The sequence below is a fragment of the Corylus avellana genome, chromosome ca5 (genome assembly GCF_901000735.1).
Source record: "Corylus avellana chromosome ca5, CavTom2PMs-1.0".
Lineage (NCBI taxonomy): Eukaryota > Viridiplantae > Streptophyta > Magnoliopsida > Fagales > Betulaceae > Corylus > Corylus avellana.
In genome coordinates this window covers 8,060,404-8,062,981 of record NC_081545.1, presented here as the reverse complement: position 1 = coordinate 8,062,981, position 2,578 = coordinate 8,060,404, and the positions used below count along the sequence as shown (strand labels likewise).

At 40.3% G+C, this 2,578-nt stretch overlaps 1 protein-coding gene across 1 annotated transcript; it reads left to right on the top strand.

The window, feature by feature from the left end:
- The first annotated feature begins 390 nt into the window (after window positions 1-390).
- Window positions 391-1,684, top strand: LOC132183253 (anthocyanin 5-aromatic acyltransferase-like). Its single transcript, XM_059596655.1, has one exon. It carries the CDS (start codon window positions 442-444, stop codon window positions 1,558-1,560), a length of 1,119 nt encoding a protein of 372 aa, XP_059452638.1. The 5' UTR covers window positions 391-441; the 3' UTR covers window positions 1,561-1,684.
- The last annotated feature ends 894 nt before the right edge of the window (window positions 1,685-2,578 follow it).

Sequence of the window (2,578 nt, the reverse complement as noted above, 5' to 3'; positions counted from 1 at the left end):
CAGGATGCTTAATTATTCTCCAAAGCAACTAATCTTAATTATTTTGGTTTTTAATTGGATGAGGTTGCCAAATATATTGACCGTTAGTTATTGATAATGATATTGAATTTGCCAATTTATAAATAGAATCAAAACTCGAATTAGATCAATACAAAGACCAAAAAGAGATCTAGAGAGAGAGAGAGAGAAGGGATGGTTTGCACGCACAAGATTCTTGAGCAAATCCAGGTTGGTCCACTGCCAAGCTCAGCTCCCACAACCTCTCTTCCGCTTACTTTCTTTGACATACCACTGCTTGCAAGCGCCGGCGTCAGATGCCTCTACTTCTACGAATTCCCCCACCCCCACCCCACCCACCATTTTACACAAACTATCCTTCCAACACTCACACACTCTCTCTCCCTCACTCTCCAACACTTTTTCCCACTCCTTGGAAATCTCATGTGCCCCCCACCTCCCGCCAACCCCTACATCTTCTACACCCACGGCGACTCAATCCCATTAACCATCGCCGAGTCCACCGCCGACAACTTTCACCACCTCGCCGGTCACCACCCACGAGATATCAAACACTTTGCCCACCTCGTCCCAAACTTTCCACCGACCCAAATTACGTCGACCGACACTTTCGTTTTCCCTCTTCTATCCATTCAAGTCACTCTGTTTCCCAACGCCGGCATTTGCGTCACCGTCACAACTCGCCACGTAATCGACGGTCGGATCCGCAGCCTCTTCATGAAATCTTGGGCGTCCGTTTCCAAAGCTAGAGGCGGCGACGACGACTCTTCTTGTCTGCGGCCTTTCTACGACCGGGATGTGATCAAAGACCCAAACGGCGTCATGGCGGTTTTCTTGGCAGAGTATTTCCGCGTGAGATCAACATGGGAGAAAGATACCAGCAACGCTGACGTCTTTCACGGCGACAATGTTAAGGCAACATATGTACTAAATGGAGCAAACATGGAATTTCTGAAAGACAAATACAATTTCTCAAGCTTCGTGGTAACCTGCGCTTTCATTTGGGTTTGCCGGATGAAAACAGAATTTCACGAAGGAGATACTACAAAACCAGTAGATGACGACGAGCTTTGCTACTTAGCATTCCCAGCAGATTGCCGAAACCGCCTCAAATTTCCGGTACCCTCGACTTACTTTGGAAACTGCTTAGCTTCCTGCAAAGCAGCTGCCAAAAGGAGCGAGCTAGTGGGAGAGGAAGGCTTTGTGGTGGCGGCGAAAGCCATAGCAAGAGAAATTTCAAGGATGAAAAGTAGACCGTTAGAAGGGGCGGAGAAATGGATGGAAGATAGGAAGAATTTGATACGAGCGGGGAATGGGCGTGTTCTCGCAGTCGGTGGGTCTCCAAGTTTTAATGATTATGGGACGGATTTTGGGTGGGGAAAGCCCAAAAAGTTCGAGTTGATTAACCATCCGATATTTATTTCTGTTGCTGATTGTAGAGATGAGGATGGTGCTCTTGAGGTTGGGGTGGTGCTCAGAAGTCGAGCTGCAATGGACACTTTCTCTTCAATATTTGAACAATCTCTAAAATTACTCAACTGATATATATATATATATATGCTTCTTCAACTTCAGCTGTTGCATGCCTAAGAGATCATGCATGCAACTTTATTTGAATAATGATTTGCCTTCTTTATTCCACCGAATCGGGCTTTTTGCCTCCCTATGCTATTGTAGCTATTTGTTGGCTTTTTATTTATTTATTGTATTTTTTTTTTTTTTTGAATAAAGGTTTGACTTCTCGTTAAATCTGCTTTCATCATGAGCGATCTTTGGGGTAAAGCCTATGTATTAGATTCAGCCTGCCTGGAGCAGATCTCTTTTATAATTGAAGTTTGGACATGAGTTAGAGAATGTTAAAGTCATAGATAAGATTTGATTGTAAGATTTTATGTTCTTAATCTTGAAATCAATGAATGAATATGATCAAACATTCTCTTAAAAAAAAACGAAAAAGGATTTGCCTTGTTTATTTCTTGTTCATTCTGGTTATATATCCAATTAGGCCGATGGGTTTGCTTTGTTTTTTAAGCTACGAAATTAATTTTTCCCATTTGGTCTATTGGAGTCTAAGATATTAGTTATATATATATATATATATATATATGTTCTCAAGGGGTAGCTCAATCGGCTGTGGACCACGCCTTATGAAGCAGTGGTCACTAGTTCTAATCCGCTCTCCCCTTTCCCTTGTGTGGACATGTCAATATATATATATATATATATATATATTCATCTTTTTCATTTTAGGTTTTTAACCAAGTATATATGATGTGGGTTTTGGAATGTCTATTATTGAGTATATGTATGTTAGTGTAAAAAGTTAATTTTAATCCCATATTAAAAAGATGTTATATATAAGTTTGAACACTTATGTCCAGTATGTTATAATATATTATGGTCTCATTTCAAAAACACCCCATTATATAATTTTTTTTTTTTTTAATATACCCCATTATATAAATGTATCGTAGGCAATGGTAATATGCTATATGATGAATGATAATGGCTCCTTTCGTAATTAGAGCATGAACAAAGATAACATGCATGCATCCTAGAG

Excerpts from the sequence above, each read along its gene's own strand:
- LOC132183253 (XM_059596655.1), top strand. The coding sequence starts at position 442 with ATGTGCCCCCCACCTCCCGCCAACCCCTACATCTTCTACACCCACGGC.